Source organism: Lethenteron reissneri, chromosome 14 (assembly GCF_015708825.2).
Source record: "Lethenteron reissneri isolate LAM-NWPU_2019-01 chromosome 14, ASM1570882v1, whole genome shotgun sequence".
Classification (NCBI taxonomy): domain Eukaryota; kingdom Metazoa; phylum Chordata; class Hyperoartia; order Petromyzontiformes; family Petromyzontidae; genus Lethenteron; species Lethenteron reissneri.
The window spans coordinates 13,874,910-13,894,794 of NC_083792.1; the positions used below are offsets into that span (position 1 = coordinate 13,874,910).

Consider the following 19,885-nt stretch of genomic DNA (forward strand, 5'->3'; position numbering starts at 1 on the left):
TGTAACCCACGTGCCCCTGCTTCTCTGCCACAGGGCACGTTACGTAAGCGCCACTGCCATTCACGCCCGCCAAATTGAGTCCCATCCAGCTTCCACCGCTGCCACAGAGAAAGACGTTATTTTGTTCAAAACACCAAAGCATTTGGAAACATTTACTATTTCCAGTTCAGTGTATTTTGTTGAGCAATATATCATTTGTTAACATTGTTCAGGTCGCTAACAGAGCCTGCAAGGGATTTATAATTACAGTTGCTAGCTTGAACCTTTTCTGCGAAAAAGAAGTGCATGAGGTACATCTTGTTGCAATACATTATAATTGCTGTCCTAAAAATAATAAGATAATAGTTTTCTCCCACTGAGGCATTGATTTCCACTTTGTGTCATAATTAATCCCATGTAGTTCGTAATCGACTCCAGCGGTTTTGATCACTGTGTTCTTTCATCTTCGGATGAGCTCACAATTGGCCTGTCCACACACAATAAACCCGCACATTGTTGCACATTATGGCGGGATTTAGGAAGATTACATATCCACGGACAGCTTAAGCGTTAAAAATTTCCACGCGGGGGAGGCGAAAGTCACGTGACTTGGCGAGGATGTTGCCCATTAAAGTGTCCAATGGCACCGTAAATCTAACGCCCTTTCAAAGCGACTTGAAATTCTTCGAGGTGAGGCTGCCGATAGCAACGGAACTGGGAGTCGCGAGCTCTGGCCACGTGTGGACAGCAGGCCTGGCACCTTATCGAGATGACAGGATCAGCAATTGGGCAGAGGCATCTCGATGTGAATTTGGCACGGCAAGTGATTGCCAATTGGCTACTTATGAAGCATCCAGGCCTAACAATGTGGTAGATCCGTAATCTGTTCTGTGTGTCAGCGGATCTATGCTGAAGGGAATGACTGTTTGGAAAAAACATTGTAAGATTACCCAGTTGCAAGTTGACCTTAAGCATTATGATCATGAACAGTACCTGCCACGTCGATAGAAAATAATAAATAAATAATGGCGATATCACGAATTCCTGAAGTCACGGAAGCTTTAAGTCAAGTACATACCAATTTGGCTAAAGATGAAAGATTTTAGCCAATGTGATTTACCTGCCGTGACATATGATCAGAAACATGGCCATTAACAAAAGAGAGTGGACACAGCTGAATGAAGGAAAGATAAGGGTAAAGTACTACTATTTAAATAATTAATTGCTATTTCTTTTTGTCTATGCATGTAAATGAACGTCTGATCACGTGAAGATATTACTGCATACTCTTATCTAAAATAGCTACCCAACTGGTAGCATGAATACGTATGAAGACATAGTCATTATTTTTGACATAAAACTCTTTAGAATGCAATACACAGCAGAGTTCTAAATAATTAAGCATGTTATGGATCACTGCAAAGTTGCCTAATTAAAACTGACATGTTAATGATTCTTAGTATCCTGTGGAAACACGGAAGACATAGACCCAAACTAAGTCTTATTCTGAAACTGGAGCATTCAGTGGAAATGCCCAAGACTCGATGAACCGTGGCAAATCATATTTGGCGTTCGTAGAATTCTGCGGAAACACCCAAGCGTCAGAGCCAAGCTAAGTCATCTTGAGCATTTGTAGAATTCGGAAAGAAACACTTCATAGTAAAGGGATGCTGCCGCCACAGTAGTGTCGTGATAGGTGCCGCTGGACTCGCAGCACAGAGGCTTCCGGTTCAACTCAACCCCTGACGCAGCAGTCTCGACAATGGCCACGTGGGATCATCCCGCCTCTGTGCCGCCAGCAGCATAAATGGGTTAACCACAATCTAGACTAGAAGATTTGATGACGGTCGCTTGCGTTGCGATCGAAACGTTGCGATTTAATTTATTTTATTTTATACCTACGTGACTTTAGCGAAAGAACCAAAGAAAATGGGTTAACCACAGTTAGTCGGTCAGTCGGTGGCATTTGGTTGGGTCAAGTGCGGGTACCCCGACTCCTGCAAGCCTTCTGGCCAGTGTGGAAAAGCGGACAAGCACTTTACCTTCTAGAGAGGTACCCAAGAGGGCTTGTCGAGAGCTCCTCTTAGTGGAGGCTCTTCTGCCAGCAATGGCACGAGCAAGAAATTGCGGGGCTGCGCCCTCACATTAAATCAAGAGGACCAGAGGCAAACCTCAGACGATCTCCGGGAAAAACAAAAGTCCTGTTTGACTGAAGCACTCGCAGCCAGTGTCTGCTCGAGCCTCGCTCCGATTGTAACGGCGTGCGGCTCTGCGCGGTGTAGGAGACCTCACGATGGGTGCCGCGCCAGTCCCGCAGCGCATCAAGGTGGTGTTCACGCCCACCATCTGCACGCTGGACTGCTCGCGCGGAGAATGCCGCCACAGCTGCTCCAAGGGCAATGTGACCACCCTCATCAGCGAGCACGGGCGCATGATCTACCCTCCACACGGCTCCAGGTTCCGCATTGGTGAGCCAGCGACGGGCGGGCTGTCGGCATGGATATTTTCTGATGTGTCTGACTTGAGTATCTGTTGTCCGTATGCCCACTTATCTATCTGTCCATACATGTGTTGGTCATACGCATCTGTCTGTCCATTAATGTCTTGTCTATTTTTGTCTGTCTCTCGGTCTGCATTTGCCTTCTGTTTGTTTGTCTGTTCATCCGTCCATCCACCATCTGTCTGTTTGTCAGTATGTCTACCTATCCGTCTATCTATCTGTTTGTCCATCTGTTCATATGTTTGTATTGGTGGACCCTTGAGGGTCTTCTCCTTGTCTGTCTGTGCCTGCCCGTGCGGGTCCGTCCACCCATCCCATTTTATCTGGGCATCCGTCCACCCGTCGGTGCCTCTATCTCTCTGCGAGTGTAGCCCGTCAGTGACTTACGCCGGAGGCTACAAAAACCTTGAGGCTGCCCCCTTAATTTGGGGCGTCTCATCGTCGGGCGCGTTTTGTGCGATTGTCATGCGCAGCATGGCTAGGCCCCCGGAGTGGAAGGAGGATCGTTTTGGCAAACAAACATGAACACTTTTTGCCGTCCTGGGCGCTGTTGCACGTGTCACGTATGTGTCACGTATGTGTCACGCGGGAACACCACTTGCGTCATTCAGCGCCAGCCGATTTAAAAGTACAGGTCGCCTTCAAACTCGCGCTCGTCGCCACCAGCTACATTTAGGGAAACGCAAACCGTGCTCGCACAAAGGGGTCCCTGTGTCCACAAGAGCCGAATTGGTTATTGCTGCAGTCGGCCCAGGCGCATTTACTCTGTGCTATTATTTAGACTTTTTTTAGGAATGTTCGTCAAAAGTGGCAACCCCCATTTGTCACGATGGTTAGGCCTCACTTAGTGAGGAATGGAAAAGCGTTCACCTTAAGAGGCTTTTGAAAGCCCCCGAGATCCTTTGTCAGCGTAGAAAAATGAGGCCGCTACAGTGGTCTCAAGGTCTCGTAAGTGTGGTATGCATACGCATGCCTATTACCCTAATTTAGAACATTTATTGACCGAAAAGTCAAGGTCTCATACCTCGTTTCTCTACGTGTTTGTGCGCACACACAAAGATGCGTTTTTTTCCCATGAACGTGGCCAAATTGTGAATGGGTGAAAGTTAAGCGCATTCCTATAACTCGGTGCCCTTTGAGAATTATGGAGCTAATTTTCTGAGGCATATGCCTGCTAACTTTACTATGCCAACAAACCGGCGAGCATTAAATTCAAACCAACTAAACCTTTGGCCCCTGCGTTCTTTGTTTATTATTAATTGCCTGAGCACACACCGGCAATGAGCATTTTGACAGGCACCGTGACAAAAGCTTAAACCTTTTGCTCCTCTCTGGGAGACTTTCGTTCTCTCAGCCCCCAAGCTGCGAGTTGATGTGCCACCAATACTTCGTGTCCAGGAAGATGAAATGAGAGCTCTCGCTCGACAGAGGTGACTGATGTTTATATCCAAAGAGGGGCAGTCAAAAAATGTATGGTGATCAAGATATGAATAGCACGTGCGGCTTACGGGATTAGCTTTACAATTGAATGCAGTACTATATGATGTAGGAGTAGTGTGACGTTACATTATTTGTACAAAAATGGGGATTCTTTATGATATTGTGACTCTTTTCTTTTCACGTTTCATCTCAAAAACATTCTTAATGCAGTGTCCTGGTTCACATCGGAATGTTTTTAACATTCATTTGTATTTTATAAACCTGTTGAGAAGTCATAATTGGTCTTAAGGAGAGAATGGTCCCCGCCTTAGCAATACACAATTACCATCACTGACTTAAACTCGGCCCACCAAAGGTGACAAACACCACCCAATGATCGTTTAAGCATGAGAACACTCAGTTCCTGAAGGTGCTGCCAACATATGGAGCGAAATGTCGGACATCAAACCGAACAACTTGCGGTGCAACACTTAAACTGTTCACTTTGAAGGGAATATTGCAGAGACCTACGAATACATTTTGTCCCTCTCACAAATGTAAATTCGCCGCCGATGGGCTTGCAGCGTTCCTCCACCCCGCTGGCCACAGGCATTTCACCTGGCACAGCACTCGCGGCTTGTGAGAGACAGCAGGTCACCACGGCGTGCCCCCGCAGTGGGCCACACTCCGCCTGTGCCAAGCAAGCCGCTAAGAGCACGCGCGGCGCGCCTGATGAATCGCCTGTTGACACGGGGAAGGCTGCGGTTTCCTGACGTCGCTTCAGCCCTCCGCAGCGAGGGCTTGTAGCTGTCTTGTAGCGGTGATTTAGAGCGGCACTTTCACGGGAAGGTGAACCCACGTGAGGCGAGAGGAGGGAGGCAATATTGCTGCCAAAGAGGCAGCCGGGCCCGTCGTTGCTCTTCCGCGCTGTCGAGGGATAGATGGGTCATAGCCCAATAGGTATCTCATTCGTTTTATGTCGCGTCTTTGCCATCATTCAAACCGTGAGGAAAAGTAAGTCGGCTTGGGCGTGACGCGTAGCTCAAAGGGATTATGATTGATGGTCTAAAATAATTTGGCAGCCAAGGAATGGAAAGCATCCAAGGGAGCGATCGAGTGATGAAATCAATTCCTGAGTCGGTGCTCGGGGCATCATTGTGCCACAGGAGAGGAAGAGATTGCGAAGGCTTGGGGAGGCCTTCATTGATCATGGTTGATAACGACTGCGTGTTTTTGTAGCAAGGCCTTTGTTAATTACGAATGGTGTGTGTTTTGTTAGCACAAGTATATCACTGTCAAAAAAGTGTCCAATATGGAAACCCTGAAATAAACATTCGTTAAATAATAAAGTTGTTGTTTTTAAAGTTTTAAAATAAAACTTGAGCTAATTTAAACTATTGTGGGTAATATTGATGCGTCGGTGTTCACAGTTGTGCTGCATACAAGCTTCGTGTTGACGTCACCGCCACTTAGTGGCGAATGGCGGTTGTTGTTGTTGTTGCTGTTGTTGTTGCTGTATACATCCCTCCAGTGTGTGTCCCTCGTCGTACCGCGTGTTGTTTAGCAGCGTGATGGGGCAGGCCTTTCGCCCCAACGTACTGACTGACGGCTGTAAACCGACTTCAGTTTCTGAACAAGCAGAATTTCAGTTCAATTTTCAAAGGAGCCCTCCCGGCATGTGGAGTGCAACGTCGGACATCATGCCAAACAGCACGTGGTACAACTTGAAAGTTTGAGTTTATTTTATTTGTTATAACGAAATGGGTCCTGTTTAGCCAGTTGCCCAGCTATTTTACAATTGAGATCCGTGGTGCTGCCGTGAGCACAGCAACAACCGAATGAAGGCAGACACATCGACATTGCGCAGAGGGAGTACAGGCTCCACAAGGAGTATTGCACCGGTAACAAATGAAGTATGTAAGGGTTGTAAAAACGGAACACGCGAATAAAAAAACTGTATAAATATAATTTGAGAGCAAGAGACACCAGTAAAAGTTAGGTGCATGTGAAAGTAAATTCAATATTTTAGTCTAACAGTGAAATGAACACACGTGAACCGAAAGAGACTGTGCAAAAAAAATATTTAGAGCTACATTGCTGGTAATGTTGATGAAGTTGATAGCTGAACATTCAAAACCATCACCTGGAGATGATTAATGTGGATTCCCCAGTGCTTTAAGGTATACAGCAAAACGTCGTCTGCAGCATGAAAGGGCATTCTTAGAAGAGATAGGTTTACCTTGATTTGCCTCTGTTTAAGACATTCCTCGACTAATGTGCCTCTGTGCTGTCTTTGGGCTCTGGGTCAGGTCTCAGTTGTTTCTTTGTAAACCAACAACTGACAGCAAAACCTTCCACAAATGCATGACTTGCAAGCAGTTTTCATTAGGAATTTAGACAAACAATCTTAAAAAAACATGCAATTGTAGGAAATTATCTCACGTAATCCAGACTTACGTGAAGTGCCTTGTAAGCCCAGTATTATTTTTAACTTGGCCCTTGTTAAGTCTCAACACAGGACATTGATTGATTGATGCACACATACTTTCTTTGCCAAAATAACCTTCAAACCCCTTCACCATGATGGGTTTCCTGTTTTAGTTTAACTTACACATTCTAATTCATATTCTTCAAATGCTGAACAATATTATTGCACCAAGCCACTTAATTATTTCATAACAAGAATCATGACAATGTACAAACCTTCATCAGTCCGTTGCTGGATGAATACCTCCTCGTGCCACGTCGGTCTTGGACGTTTTTGACCATACTTCACCGTTCTGGTCAATGCAGATTGGCAAAAAGGAGGCAAGGGCCAGTTTCAGATATAGTTCACCAGCGAATACTAATCCGGTTGTCAGAATGATTGTGTCGTTTTCTGACCACTGCGCAGCTTTAGCAAACTGTGTGCGTACACGCTTGAGACATTGAGACAATTGTGTGTGACATGGTGTACCGTTATTTTCATATTTGGCTTCACTCTAATGTGTGTTTTTGTTTGTCTTTGTTGTTTTTGTTTACCACACAGTGGTATGCTCAATCCCGTGTCAAAATGGGGGGCACTGCATAACCAAGGAAAAGTGCTTTTGCAAGCCCGGATACACGGGCAAGTTCTGCCACCTTGCCGCTGACCCCAACTCAACGGAAGTGGCTGACGCGGGCAGTAACGGGTGGAAGGGCTCTTCCACATTCACCTTTCCGCTGTCCACTCTCGGAAATTTCTCCCAAGGTAAATATGTGTGCATGTGTACTGCGTCATGTGGGATGGAGCTTGCGGTGCAGTGGTTAGTGCACTGCACCACTAATCCAGCAATCCGAGTTTGATTCACGTCCATGGCTAAGATCAGTCCCGATTGGTATCAGAATAAACCCTGAGTCTCCCCTAGGTAGACTCAGTCTTAAATTAGTATCTATTCAAGTGGTGTGTGCAAACATTAGCACAGGGGAGCCAAAGATGGCCAGGTGTGTTGCTGGCTACACCATCCTGCCCCATGTATGTGCCCACTGACAGCACTTGCAGCAACACTCTACGAAGGCTACATGGGGGAATGTTAGTGTTTGTTTAGGGTTGACCCACACCATCTGCGTCTGTCCTGTGAGCCTGCCATGCCAATAAGCATTCACCAATCTATATGGCCTCAAAGAGCACGACATGGCGATGTCACAGCAGCCTACAGGCACATTTTAGCAGCCTTTGTTGCTGTGGAACCTTGTGAGTGTAAGGAGTGGTGGCATAATGGTTGAATCACCAGAAGACAATCCTAATGACCTGGGTTTGAATTCTGTCTAGGTACCATTGCCATCATCTGGCCTCTGTATTTGTAATTATTTCCTCAAGGTCAACTTTACCATCAAGATACATAATAATAAAATTTATCATGCAGGTTCCCCCTTATAGGACTGGAGTGGATACATCTGCCCAGATGGTGTGTTTTGGTTTTAATATATTATCCAAATTTATCCGTATTTCATTTGAGGCGTAATTATTGCGTGCTAGCCCATTGTGGATGGTCTCTATAATCTTTAAAGTTTCCTCCGTATTATTTGCATATAAATCGTTGTTCTTGTATAGCACCTTGAGATGCTGTCTGAAGGATTAAGACGCTATATATAAATCAAGATTATAATTGTTGTTATGATTAATAATAATCATAGTTTTACAAAACAAATTCAATACCAAAAACTGTCCAAAGGTGATTATATCTCGAGATGCTATACACATAGGGGACGACATTTCATGATGTGGTGGAGGGTTAATGACAAGAATTTGGCATAAAACTACTACGTGGCCTGCCACACGATTAAATATGGGTAATTGATCAGCAGTGTTCCTGTAATGATAATAATTTAAATTTATACAGCGCCCTTAAGCAATCGTTCTCAGGGCACTGTTATCGAGGCTCGTGATCGAGTCAGTGGATAGATTCAGGAGTCGCCTCCTGGTAAATGTCTAAAATGCTGCGGGGGATGGTTTCACGAAGGCTGTGCGTTATTGTGTGGTCTATTGGTTTGAGGGTTGGTGGCTGCACAGGTGAAATGGGAAAGCCGGGTGCTTGGGAATATAATGTCGGTGCTGATTGAGACATTTGGCGAGATGTATATGGCCAACATTTGTCTTTGAAACAAACTCTTTGCTTACATTGTTTGAGAATCGATTAAGATTACAACTATTGATATTACAATGATATCAATGAAGATATGGGTTTAAAAAGCAAACTATAAAAGCAGGTACCGCAAGTGCAGTGCAACGATTACGAAGCAAATAAAGTTATCAACCCATGGTTAAATCCTTTCAAACAAACTACCTACAGTCAGTCCTAGGAATAGGAAAACACGAAGGCCTTTAAGAGGCATTTGCAGCAGATCGTCGGACATCATGCCGAAAAATACGCGGGACAACCCAACAACACCGTGGAGACACGGCACAAGCTGTAGAAGAGGAAGGTCTAAAGCCACACTCCGACAGGGGTATATCGTCAGCAGTGCAGATGGGATGGAGCCAGGGATCAGTTCCAAACAGTATGGGGCATCAGCACAGAAGGTGGGATCACCCACTGAATGGAAGTTGATTGGAGGCTTTGACAGGTGGCCTTGGTTTGCTGCAGTGAAGAGCATGTGGCAGAGAGTCTTAACGATTTTCTCAGGAGGATTCTGACGGAATATGTGGAATGAAGCAACAACAGTAAATGTGTGCGTCCAAATCACACAACGCATGTTTGTTGTAGGGGAAAGGCTATTGCTGCCGCTGTCAAAACTTAAACAGTTCTGTTTGGAAAGTCCTCAGTTGCTGTGCTGAGATGTGGACAGAAAGGCTGTCTAACTGTCTATTTAACTTACATTAATCGCTTTTAATTTAAGGATATTTTTTTAATCACTCCACGTGTTTAGCCCCAGAGGAGAGAAACCAAACTCTAAAACTATAATTTTCCTAATTTTCTCTCCTCGAAGGAAGTGGCACATACTTGGGCCATCTGTGGTGCCATCGCGTTACATTTGACGCCTGTGTGGTCCTCTTAGCCTTGCAGGCCAACTGTCCGCTGCCGTGTGCGGCATATCATGTTTCTCCCGCTGTATGCCAGAAGCAATTTATACAACTTGCAGCTGCCACACAGCTTACTGCGCATTGGAAACAGACACCCCATCACCAGTGTCTGATGGCTCTGGTATTTGAAGATGAAATGACTAAGAGTGATGGCAATTGCAGACTCTAATGTCACACAGTATTCAGCAGAGAATGAAAGAAACAACCACACACTACAACATGAGTTGTATAGGAATCTAAACCCCATGGGCTCGTGAGCTCCCTATGAGTGTGCAAATGCGCTTATAGATTCTGTGATTAATATGGCTGTATCACTGGACAAAATCCCAACAGTGGCTAGAGTATTTTTTAAAGTTGATGTTTATGCATGTCAAATTCCTTTCAAGCAAAAGATGAGTTTCACCACATATGGTAAAACATAGATACATCTTTCAAAAATACTTGGACAGAAATACTTGGGCAGACCAAGAAATCATATTTTTTTGGCTCCAAAACTGGAGTAACCTATCGAATTGCACGTGCATTGAATAAAATAAAATTAATTATCCACGTTTAAAGCAGGTAACAGTGAGTGGAGATGCTTGATCTGTTTGCAAGGGGAATCTCGCTGATCATTGTATTCCTGACGCGAGGGTAATGTGATGATGGGTAACATTTCAGTTTGGCACGTGGACTCTGCCACGAGTACACGGGGCCAAACTCAGCTAAATGGGCACCTGCGGCTGTCCTCGTTGTGGGGGCCCTCTGTCTATATTCGGTTCCTTCCCTTGACGTTTTTTTTCCACTTCCCACGACCATTTTCAAACACTCCATTGTTATTCGCCTTAGATATTTTAGCTCCAGCATTTAAATGTGATGTACAAATTGTAAAACTGATTGCAAATAAAAGCAACAAAAGTATTTCAATTGGGGTCTATATCGAGTCACAATGCGATGACTTTAATGGCCGAATCGCCATCAGCATTCATCACGGTGCTACTGAATTGCATTTTCACCATTATAAAGCAGTCCACGTATTTTCAGTCACCCCTCAGACTGTGAGGGCCCCAGGGTCCTGCTTGAATCTGGCCCCGCGGCCGGTACACAGCAGCCTGATCTCGCAAATGACATCAGCGACACTCAGGAACGCTTTCCCTACTCACTGGTAATCTCGATCAAGATCCAGACATGGCACCTCCTGGCTTGGACCTTCCTATAGGACACCGGTAAACCATCAAGCGCATCAGAACATCAATGACAGTGCCAATGTGGCCATTCAACGCCATTAACCACGTGGCATAGCGCCCTAGTCTGCGCTCCTTCGACAGAGGAGGAATATCCAACCCACATGAACTCTCTCCTGAAGTCCTCCCGTGGCGAGCAGACCTCGACATTGGCATTTAGCTCCTGAACATATTGCCATGCGCGAGCAGAGAACACTGACTCTGTGTGCACACTCACTATGAGGTCATCCAGCCCCCTCGATAGGCTGATAATTAATACATATTGGAATTTATGTTTTACCAACCAGAATATTCTCTTATTCGTATTATTCTTAAGTTCTCTGGCCCAACAGTAGGTTTATGGTTCAAGTTGCCTCTTCCCTATCCCATTCAGCTCCCCACTCCTCAACTCCGTCCAATACTTTCTGAGCGATAACTGGAGAAGGAAAGAGACACTGATGGTTTCCACTGGCCTTCTTCAACAGTGGTTCTTTTTAGGTGACATCATCGCTGGATGAAATTTAACATCATACCCACGATAATAATAAAAAATAACTAACACCTGATCAAAATGTAGCAGAAATCTTGACTTGAAGCTGTGACAATTGCTTGTATTGCGATCGAAACGTAGTAGTTTTTCGATTTAAAGCTTTCGTGACTGCAGGGATTCATCAAGAAGGTAGTAGTTTTTGATAAAAAAAAATGTTCTATGTGACTTTACCGAAAGACCCAAAGAATGAAATTGGAGCCGGTTAACGTATTCCTCAAACTTTCATGTAGGAATCCACTGAGATGAACATTTATTTTGCAAGCGTACTTTGGCAACATTTACACACACACACATCCATGAAGTGTGTTTATATCTGAACAGCGGTGTATTTTGCATGTTGAAGAAGTGTTGAGTGGAACAGTAATGATAGGATCTACAATTTTGACATATAACAACTCATATGGCTGGAGACAAAAACCGCAAAAATTCTGACAGTTTGCCAATTCTGTATGCTGTCTTAACATAGCAAATGTCACCCACGTCAGTTGAGCAGCTACAACTTTTTACTGTGTGGATTGTGGAGTCGGCATCACTCCTATTGGTATTGCAATAGTCAGGGCTTAATTCCTCATGGAATATTTCCTGGGGGGCCTCAACGTGTATCCCCTCCCCCACCTGCGACGTTGCCCCACACCACCAGACACTGGGAGGAGGAGGCGGGGTCAGAGCAGGGACATATTTTCCGGAGCTCAGCCCTGGACAACTCGCTTCGATTAAGCCCACAGAAGCAATTCTTGAACTGCACCTCATCCCATTAGGCACAGATGCCTAATGGGATGGCGGTGGTGGGGGGGCGGGGGTCACTACGTAGACTGGTGTGCCAGCTTTATGTTTTTCTTTTCTTTGATGCGGCTGATGCTTTTAAACCCCTCTCGGTGCAAATTTGCCATGAAGCTTAAGAGGTCACACATTTGACCGTAAAAAATAAAAATCCTTGCACCGAAGCATATTTTATTTCTCTCTCTCTTTTTTCCTGAATCAACCTCTAAATTTTCCAGTGATTCTATTTCGGCGATCCATATGGAAACCATTTCAGTTATATATTTTTTTTGCTTGGGAGAGATCATATTTGGTGACAGCTGCCTTGGTGGATGGGACCTATCACACAGTTCTTTTAATTGATAGCTGCGGTGACCACACTCAAGGCTGTGTTTTATTTCAGCAGTTTCGTTCTTGCTTATTCTTGGAACTGGAATCTGCACTTTGTCATGCTTGATAATAGTTACCGCATTAACCTTTCCCTTTCCAAAACACTGGCTTTGTGGTACCTTTGCTCGATGTGTTTTTTTTTTGGAAGCAACTACTTAAATATCTGAACTCACAAACACAGTTTAAGGTTCCTGGAAATTAATTGCCGGGGATCCAAATGAGAGCAGGCGTGTGCTAGGAGAGATTTCTGGGAAATCTCTCTGCCTTCCATTGCACCTATCAGTTATATTATATTCTTCATTTTTAAATCAACATTTGAGAGATTCGGTATAAATATGGAACACAATTTGGCATGCTGGTTTTTTAATTGACCACGAGAATGTAGATCCATTTCCACGAAGTCACTATGATACAGGAATTGTAAGTGTTGTGGCTTGCAATGGAATTGCTTGCTTATGCCACTGCACTGCTGGTGGGTGGGGGCCTACATGAGAAGGAGCTCTAGAGAGTCCCGCCAGAGAGTATTTGTCCCACACTGACACAACGTCTTGTAAGCGGTATGAGCTACCCACACTTTACCCCAACACACACGACACGATTATCGACGAACTGTGGCGTCTCCATTTATTTTGATGGATGTACAGAGGTTGTGTCGGGGGACGTGCATTTAAGATACTTGCCACCATCGTTTCAACTGCCGCGCCTCGAGATCGAACCGGCGGCCTTTGGATTGCGAGTCTGGCGTGCGAACAATTACAGCGTGGCAGCATCCCCTGTGTTTTGCATAGCTTGACACAGTTATAAGTGTAGGATGATAGTTTATTTTTACCATACATGTATCCTCACACAATCGAGCAGCCTTGCAGCACCACTGGGGAACTGTTCATCGCACTCTGAGAGTGATGCCAGTGCTTGTGGGAGACTTATGGCCTACCCCACCGATTCGGCATGAAGCTGATCTTTTTAAATAATGTCCGCGTTGACCCACTTTACATTATGGCATGGTGCCTTAGCACATTCCAAAATCTGTGTTTTAGCGCAATACATAGACGTGACCGCGTATGGAAACGCTTTCAGTTATTCAATTGGTGGTTGTAGAAGCATTATTTTGACACCAAATAAACAAGGACAAATATACGTTCAGTGTATATCAAATTTAATTTAATTCAATTACATTTTGTTTCATATAGCGCCGTTTGAAAATGACCATCTTACGTCAATTTACAAGGTCCGCAGATGAAGCTGGTTGTAATTACTGGCGAAACGTCGTATTCAGATTGTAAATGTTGTGGCTTGGCTCTCCAACACACCGGTGTGCTGTACTAGTATACTACACTATACACTACACTACTATACACTACACTATACACTACACACTAGTGCTGTACTAGTGACGAATTGGCACGTTCTGTTTACGTGACAACCCTTACTAGTTGTCTGTGTCGGGTGGTGGCGGGTTTTAACGACACACTTATATATTTATGCGATCTAACCCCAAAAACCTCTATTATGAATCAGGCGAGCGATATGTAAACCCGTTTTGTTCCTCCATATTCACCAACCTGCACTGATCAGAGTGGTGAAGTATGGTCAATCAAACTGCTATGACTGACCACGGTGTGGGGAGGCATTCGTCCAGGAGTAGATTCACACGGGGGAATGTTTTACGTATGCATTCAAATTTGCAAACTGACGTTTGGGCCCATCCTGTGTTCACGTCCAAGCCTCCCTGGCCAATCATCCGGACCTGGTGAAGGTGCACGTGAAGCACCCTTCGGAGGCGTCGGTGCAGATCCACCAGGTGGCCCGCTTCTCCGAGGACGTCACGCTACAGCAGCTGCTGGCCGACAAGGCGCCTCACCCCGAGCCGCACGCGCCCCAGCCGCAGCCTCGGCAGCAGCCGCCGCAGTTCCCCCGCGTGGCGCACCACCAGCCCATCCTGCGCCAGGAGCCGCCGCCGCAGCAGCCACACATCCAGTACGTGCAGGACAAGAGCGTTGGCGAGCTGGACAACCAGGCGTTCCACCTGCCGGGCTACGAGCAGCCCAGGATCCCCGCGGCCACGCCGCCGCTGGGAAGGTGCTTCCGCGAGTTCAGCGGCGACCAGGTGACGGGGTGTGGGGGGAACAGCGGGGGCTTTGTTATTGTGGGGGAGCAGCCGGCTGGGCTCTTGCCACGTTCCTTATTGTCGTGGGTTCGCACTTTCAGTTGTTGCGGTTGTTTTGCCGCATCAACATTCAAGATGCACGTTGCTTCTTGTTGATAATGTCGGTTGTGGACCCAGGAGGGCTTCAATGAGTCGCACGTTTCTTGCTCAGCAGGCGGGTTCTGAATTCGATGTGTGAATGATACTATTGACGAGTGCTTGCTTGGCTCCATGCGTGAGGAAGCCAGAGTATTCAGAGAAAACCTACAGACGTGAACACTCAGAATTGCGATATCCTGGCCACCTTTACAGCCCCATGACCACAACACCTGAAAAGCCCTGGTGGTCACCCATCCAAGCACATACTCATCAGATTTAATCCTGCTTAATATCCGAGATCTGATGGGATCAAATGCATGCAGCGTGACATGATCATGTGCTTCTCTGCGAGTTTCCTAGATGTTTTAACTTGTTCTTCTTCCAAATGTTATTTTATTACGATATCAGCATACTGCTACGAGGTGACATATACATTGGGAGCCATCTCGGAGTGGTGCATCAAACCTTGCTAGAAAACAACTAAAGGAAGAAAATATTACAAAATTACTTCTGAGACTCATATAAGTGGCATAATTTATCCACACACTTGTGGGTGGAATTCCCACCTACCCGACTGTAGATTTACATAATATGACAACGCCATAGTATTTGAGCTTGGGTGTGTTCAAATAACGTAAAAAAAATTGCTTGATAGTTTTTTATATTGTGTGCAGCCGCTGATGACCACTACGATTGGTTACCTGGATTATTCATGGGCAGATACTTCCATTCAAACCCAAGATCTCAGCAGTGCCAGCTGAGGGGTCAGAGTTGAGGGGTCAGAGTTCTGACCCCTCAGGCATCTGGCTACTTCCTTGAGTCGACCTTTTATAACCAGGACGTTGCCAGCTACAACTGAAGGAAATATTGTGTGTCTGTGGAAAACATAACTCGGGACCATTCGCATTTATTCAGGGGATCATTGCCAGGTGGATCCCAAAGCAACACATTTTGGATTAGAATCAGGCATGTGTTTACTTCTTAAGGAAACTTTAACATTCGCTGAGGTGGGTGTAGGAAACTTTTCGCTTTAATTTGTTCCTCTGTGTCCACCGGGGGTGGCCGATTGTCTCATAAGATGCTACTTTGAGTGTGAACATGACCTTCATGTGGTCGTCTGGTAATAACGGAAGCGGTACCCAGAGGATCCCTTTCTATCAGTAATCCGTAGAAGGAGATTGAACCTTTGAAGAGATGAGCGAGCACCCAGGAGAGTTTGGGATACTTTAATAAATTGGGCATGTGTGACACTGCCTGGGGATTTGCGCTGCATTTGAAATATCGGTCCCAGAATGTGCTCTGCATCACCAGTATACATTACTGTTGTCAGTAGATACTCATTCATAATGCGTTTAAGTCCACGGTGATGATCATAACAAACCATGGTGCTATTGGGAAACCGGCCAGGCAAACCGTTTCCTTGTTCTGGTACTTGGATCGCGCAAATGTGATGTTAATAATGTTTTTTGTGTGTGGAACATATGTATACGTGGTGTTTTGGAGACGCAGTGGCTATCACACTGCGGCTATGAACCCAGTGACCCGAATATGAATCCCAGCCATGGCTAACATTGGTGGTAACTTATATGTGAGCTGGTCCTGGGTTCTCTCTCACTAACCAGCACTGACCAGCATGCTGAAGTGCAGTTAAGTAATTATATTATTGGTTATTTCGGTACAGTCACGTAGAAGGGAAATAATAAAATGATAAGAATAAAGAATAACATTCTCACGAGGTTTCGATTGCAACACAAGCAATCATCATCAGGTGTAAAAACAACAGCAAGAAAAAAATGTCTTGCTGTGGTTACCAAAAGAAGCAAGAATTTGAATCCCTGCAGTCACGAAATCTTTTAATCGAATGGAAGGTAAGTAAATTACACGAGTGGCAATTGTATGCCGAAAACACTCTGTCCAGCAATGGATTTCACAAACAGCTGTAAATTATCGCTTGTTAATTTGCATCAATATCTACCTGTACTTTTGGCTGTTTCAAAAGCTTAAACATTTTGCTGGGTTTTCTTGAGTAAAGTCAAACCTCAAACTAAAGTCGCTATCAGTATTTGTTGTCTCTTTGTGCAATTCATTGTGAATTAAACATCTTTAAAGATTCCATCCAACTCGCACATTTTTGCATTCCTCGACTCTTGATCTCTCCACTCCAGCCAAAGTAAATAACACAGGAGTGTAAAAACAATAATGATGTTTATTTTTCCACAAGAGCTTTGTTGATTCTTAAGACTTTCAGGAGGGCTCTGCATTGGGATATTTAGCCAATCTTTTAATAGGTACTTAGCGATTCATCTATCATATGAACGCACTATACTGTGCTAGATATTAGTTGTAGTGGGGGTGATTTTAAGAATCTATTTTTTGTTCCGATTAACATTCCATTTCATGGTCGCACCTCTAGTGGCTGCAGGGGTTACGTGAACCCACTGCTGACAGCACATGCAAATAGAAACACATTGACGTGTACACGTGCCATCCTGTGCATGTGTTGTGTCCTTCAGAATGAATATTAATCAATGAATCAACGTGTCGTTTACACACCTCAATTAATATCATAAAATAGTGTCGCGCATTAGATATGAATGCATGCACATCCTGCACAAAGCTTCAAACTCATGCTAACTGCTGCAACCGTGAATACATATTGGTGTGAATACATATTGGTGTTTTATCAGGAGTTAGTGATGTGTCAGTCTCCGTGTGAGTTGAGGTTTGTTGTATACCCGTTCCTTGTATTGCTCCCCATGAGCAGGTACCACTCATTGCGAGCCAGCGTCCATGCAGTCAGCATTGTGTGTGCTGCAGGGACATTCTTATGCCCCTATTCTTAGCAATGGCTTGGCTCAGGCGTGGCTGTGTCTCAAATGAGCCGACTCAACTCAAGTCGTCTCGAGCATAGTTCCAGCCATGCGCAGGATTTCCACGAGCTCAGCCTGAACCAAATCTGGGCTCAGTCACTCTTGACGTCTTTGCAAGCAACTGAGCGACTCAAGCCTGAGCTGAGCCGTAACTCTAAATATGGCCCTTCGTCTCGTCGACGGCGCTGCTGAAGTCTCAGTGTGCGGATCCTGTTCAGTTATTCTCTCAGGCTGGTGAGGCCAAGTGGCGGCTGATGTGGGGCTGGGTGGTGGAGATCGATTGCTTTGTCCACGCATCGTAGTTGTTGTTGAATATTCGCATCGCTAACCTCAAGAGAAGTGCCACTGTTGTGAACACTCGAGCCTCACGGAGCGTGCACGTGTGTGGCGGTGCGCGCGTGCGGCTGCAGTGTCTGAAGCCGCTGCTCGGGTTGACGAGGCAGGACGACTGCTGCGGAAGCATCGGAGCTGCGTGGGGAAGCAACGCCTGCACACGGTGCCCTCCCAAGGCTGGTGAGTGGTTTGTGATGTTCGAATGCACGAGTGGATGAGTGGATTCCGTCGTGGTAAAATATTTATTTAAGGGCAGACCAGTGTGTACCACTATTAACATTATCTTCATCATCAGCCATGATCAGTCCACTGCTGGATGAAAGCCTCCCCGACCCACCATAATCTCTCTTGATTCTGCTACTATATGGAAATTGCAACATATCTGCATTGTGTAAACGATTTTGCGAAAATTTCACCATTAAATCATGCCAACATTCAGTTATGGAAATCCATATTTTTGTTTGGATTTCGTCCAACGTTTATCCCTAGGGCCAACACTCCTCTTCAGCAGAAGCTTTGTGGCTCCCAGCAACCATTGTTGATGGCTCAGACATTCTGTGGGCCTGACAAACTCTGCCAAGCCTGAAAAACGAGATGTTGGCAACTCCCAAACAGCATGGTCAGCACGGCCGCCTGTTGCCACGTTCCACCAAAAGCCATGAGAGAGAAAGCGCCACACACTAGGAATCTATACGCACGCTGAGGTGGTGAAAGGAATGATGGCAAATGCTTCAACCGTCGAGGCAACCTCGACAGCCCATCCCCAGGCAAGCGTTGGGAACAAAAACTTTGCGTTTGTCGTCAAAAGCACATCGCAAGCCACGCACGCTCCTCACACTGAATAAGAGCTGGCATGTGACGGCACATTTGGCTGTTGGCATCTCCTGTCTTTGCTGAGAGCTTCTTTCATTGCTGGCATCTCTGGACATTGGCAACGTGTAAGAAACTCATTCGAATTCAAGTGTCTCTAAGTGTCTGCCTGTTTCTTGGATCGACTCAGTACAATGTCAATCTGTCGTGAACATCGCCAATTGGTTTCCTGCATTCATCGTGGATGTATTTAAATGAATGTGTGCACAGCAATTATATAAGACCTGTATTCGCAAAAAATATTATTCTAACAATATCACTGTCGGCCATGTTCTATCCACTATTGGATGAAGGCCTCCTGATGTCATGCCCCACAGTTCCACGGTGCCTTTCTTCATTTAGATTTGAATCTAGATTTTAAGTTTTCGTGACTGCAGGAATCCATACTCTTTGGTTCTTTCGGTAAAGTCACGTAGGTATAAAATAAAATAAATCACGACGTTTCGATTGCAACACAAGCAATCATCATCAGGTGGAAAACCACACCAATTTTTTTTTTTGCTGAAGTGGGAGAGAGATGCCGGGGTAAGAGGTTACATAGGTAAGAGAGTAGGGAGGGGCAAGGGGGGAGAGAGAGGGGAGGGGAGGGGAGCGCTGCGTGGACGCTAGGAGAGGGACGTGAAGCTGGACGGGGGGAAGTGGGCGGGGCTGGAAGTGGGAGGCCGAGAGAGCTGGGGATGCGGGGGGGGCGGGGGGGTTAACTCGAACCAATAGGCCAGTACCCGCACCCGGCAGATATGATAAAAAGCAGTTAGGGTTTCACCTGGTTAAAAACATCCTTCCAATGATTGCTCAATTTGTATCCATCTTCTCGGTTTAAGTTATGTCTATGTTTATATATCTGGATGGCTTCATGAACAAACCTTTGATAGTAGCCCGAACGTTTGCAGAGTGCCTTGGTCTCGGAAAACACAATATCATGCAAGCCCACAGCGTTATAACAATGGGCAGCTACGGCAGAGGTATTGGTTCTGCCGTGTTTCAGATCTTCCTTGTGTTCGCGGACACGGTCCGAGACATGTCGTTTCGTTTCCCCGATGTAACTGCTGCCGCCAGGTACAGCTCAGTTTGTAACTCCAGGATATTGCATGTCAGCAATGACATCCTTTACAGATGGCATTAGATCACGGATTTTGTGTACTGTATTGAATCGGGCCTGGATCTTGTGTTTGTTTAAGATTTTGGAAATATTTTTGGTAACATCTACTATGTATGGTAACATGATG

General features: G+C 45.4%; 1 protein-coding gene across 3 annotated transcripts in view; it reads left to right on the forward strand.

Annotated features, from left to right (window-relative positions):
- Positions 1–19,885, forward strand: part of LOC133342441 (latent-transforming growth factor beta-binding protein 1-like) — a 131,459-nt gene that overhangs the window by 32,857 nt on the left and 78,717 nt on the right. For all 3 annotated transcript variants that reach the window (XM_061551632.1, XM_061551630.1, XM_061551633.1), the window contains 4 exons: positions 2,262–2,447; positions 6,927–7,127; positions 14,066–14,448; positions 17,867–17,969. In XM_061551632.1, the coding sequence (XP_061407616.1) occupies positions 2,262–2,447; positions 6,927–7,127; positions 14,066–14,448; positions 17,867–17,969 (873 nt within the window). The remainder of the gene's footprint in view (positions 1–2,261; positions 2,448–6,926; positions 7,128–14,065; positions 14,449–17,866; positions 17,970–19,885) is intronic.